The sequence below is a fragment of the Microtus ochrogaster genome, unplaced genomic scaffold (assembly GCF_000317375.1).
Source record: "Microtus ochrogaster isolate Prairie Vole_2 unplaced genomic scaffold, MicOch1.0 UNK44, whole genome shotgun sequence".
In the NCBI taxonomy this organism is placed as follows: Eukaryota; Metazoa; Chordata; class Mammalia; order Rodentia; family Cricetidae; genus Microtus; species Microtus ochrogaster.
The window spans coordinates 1,098,474-1,101,230 of record NW_004949142.1 but is presented as its reverse complement, the minus strand read 5'-3'; the positions used below and the strand labels follow the sequence as shown (position 1 = coordinate 1,101,230).

Sequence of the window (2,757 nt, the reverse complement as noted above, 5' to 3'; positions counted from 1 at the left end):
CTTTTAAGTTTTATTTATTTTTATTTTATGTGTGAGTGTTTTGCTCAAATGTGTAGACATACATTTGTTATGTGCATCCGGGAACTGAAGTTATGGACAGTTGTAGACCACCATGTGTGTTCTGAGACTCAAATCCAGGTTCTCTGCAAAAAGAAAAAGTGCCATTAATTGCTGAGCCATCTCCAGCCCAGCCTCTTGTTTCAGAATGACTTTGGACACTGAAAATGCAGGGAAGGGGGAGTGATACTATAAATTCTTCTCAAATTAGGTACAAATAAAGTGATGTCAGCATTGCTCAGTTTTCTATCTCCACAAGAGGCCTAACATGCATCTGGACTCAAGTGGGATGGTGTATAGAATCTGAATTAGCATCAGTGGATAATTCGGGGCGGGGGTGGGGTGTGCTGACGAGCTTTAAACAGCTCTGAAGGGGAGAGATCATATGTTGGCAGTGGCACATTGGCAGGCAGATGAATCCAGGCTCCGGGGCTGTCGTGTACACTCCTTTTTGCTGGTCATTCCTTATTTCTCTGACAGTGAGATGTTTCACTTATGCTTTGGCTGCCCAGGAGTTAGGATTGGGACTTTCTGAATTGGTGGTGATGGTTTCCTTCTTTCATCCATCTCTCCAGGCCTTCCCCTTTTAAATCTCCATTGGCAAGCCGTAGGTGCTCTGCACACAGCGGCTCTGGGAGTCTTCAAAACAGGAACTGCCTGTCTCAAGAGGAGCTCCTTCAGGTTGTTGAAACAGAGAAGTCACGTGAACCACAGAACTTAACAAGACAAGATCTAGGTAATGCAAAAACACTTTGTTTCACACTGTATCCTGTGTTTAAAGTACACTTTTGAAAAATAACTTGAGCTGTGATCTGAGTTTACTTGCAAATTATTACAGCTATAAGTGAAGGAAACCCCGAACAGTGTGGGGTTCCTCCCGGACCCCAGACTGGGCGCAGACCACACCCAAATACCTGCTCTACAGAGAGATCTTGTATTCAGCAGGAAAGAAAGTTAAAGTGGCTGCTTTCTGACTCAGGCTGGAAAACAGCAGCAAATGACCTTGCAGATATAATTTTTTAAGAGGAGAAAAAGGAGCAGTCTGTGTTAGAATGAGCTAGGGTGCAGGGGTAAAGAAGAAAGGGGCAGGGATATTTGTCACGGATGCCTCTGGATGGCGAAGAGACAGATGTGGCACATAGGCAAATAATGGTTTACAAAGGTAAAATCGAAAAGCCCATGTTAGGGTGAGGTGTTTAATTTTAATTGTGTATATTAATTCATGAACCAAACAGAGCTTCTGATTACTGGATTTAAGTACTTTGAGAGCTGGACCTTGGTAGTCAGCCTCAGAAGGGAGAAGTAGCCAAATAAGGGAACAGACCTTGGTGGCTAGCTTTAGGACTGTCATCTAACTGTGTTCCCAAGGCAGAGGGAGTGGGGAAAAGGGCAAGGCCTGCCAGAGCCTCATGCTTGACTGGGCTAGTGTCCCTTCAGTAAGTCTGTCCATAGTGGATTACTAATAGTTTTGAAAACGATAGGGTCTGGTTGGTCATCTACATGTTTTTGTTTCAGATATTAGAACTGTAAGATCCTAGAATAAAGGTACAAGTCTGTTCTTTACTGGAAAATAAGTCACAACATGAAGTCATCTATTTTTAATGAATATAAATGACTTTTTTTGTTTCATAAATCACTTAGTAAGTGGTGTATTTTTATGACTTGTAAATCAGAGCTTTAATCAGTTAAAGTTTTTGTTTGCTTGTTAGGTTTTTCAAGACAAGGTTTCTTTACATTACAGCTCTAGCTGTCCTGGAACTCGCTCTGTAGACCAGGCTGGCCTCGAGTACAGAGATCGCCTGCTTCTGCCTCCTGAGTGCTGGAATTAAAGTTATGTGCCACCACTACCTGGCAAGAAAGACTTAATTAATCTTCAAAAATACAATATCATAAAAAACACTATTAGTATCAGATGTGGCGTTTGGCTGTGTTCTTACATTGCTTAATTCTTTTTCTTTTTTCTTTTCTTTCTCTTTTTTTATTTACTTTATGTTATGCATATGTATATTTTGTGCACGTTTATCTGTGCACCTTGTGTCTACCTGGTACCTACTGAGACTAGAAGAGGGTGATGGGTACCCTCGAACTGGAATTACAGAAAGTTGTGGCTGCCATGTGGGTTCTGGGAATCAACCCAGGTCCTCAGTGAGAGTAGCCAGTGCTTTTAACCGCTGAGCCATCTCTCCAGCCCGCCTAGCTTATTCTTGATCAGTGACATTTCTAAAGTGTTTCACAGATTCACTACCTGTTGATCAAGTGAAAGATGTAATGGTTTATCTATGATTTTAATCTTTTTTTCCTTCCTCATGGAATTCTTGTATATTATTTGTTCCCGAACTGGACAAAATAGTAAATATAAAAGTATTTAAAATTACCTCACTACTACCCAGTAATAATAAAGTATTGCTGTTTCAGCTGGACATGGTGGCACACACCTGTTGAGGCAGAAGGTTCTCTGAGCTCGAGGCCAGCCTGGTTAATATAGTGAACCCCAGGCCTTCGAAGACTGTAGAGTAGACCATTTGCCAAAAATTATAAAGAAATGGGTTGGGGGGGGGGTTGTTTTGTGTTTGTTTGTTGTTGTTGGGTTTTTTGTTTTTGTTTTTTGTTTGTTTGTTTGTTTTTTGGTTTTTCGAGACAGGGTTTCTCTGTGGCTTTGGAGCCTGTCCTGGAACTAGCTCTGTAGACCAGGCTGGTCTC

At 41.6% G+C, this 2,757-nt stretch overlaps 1 protein-coding gene across 2 annotated transcripts in view; it reads left to right on the top strand.

The window, feature by feature from the left end:
- The window catches only part of Brca1 (BRCA1, DNA repair associated), a 68,410-nt gene that overhangs the window by 43,855 nt on the left and 21,798 nt on the right, over positions 1-2,757 (top strand). For both annotated transcript variants that reach the window (XM_026777053.1, XM_026777054.1), the window contains exon 14: positions 633-793. In XM_026777053.1, the coding sequence (XP_026632854.1) occupies positions 633-793 (161 nt within the window). The remainder of the gene's footprint in view (positions 1-632; positions 794-2,757) is intronic.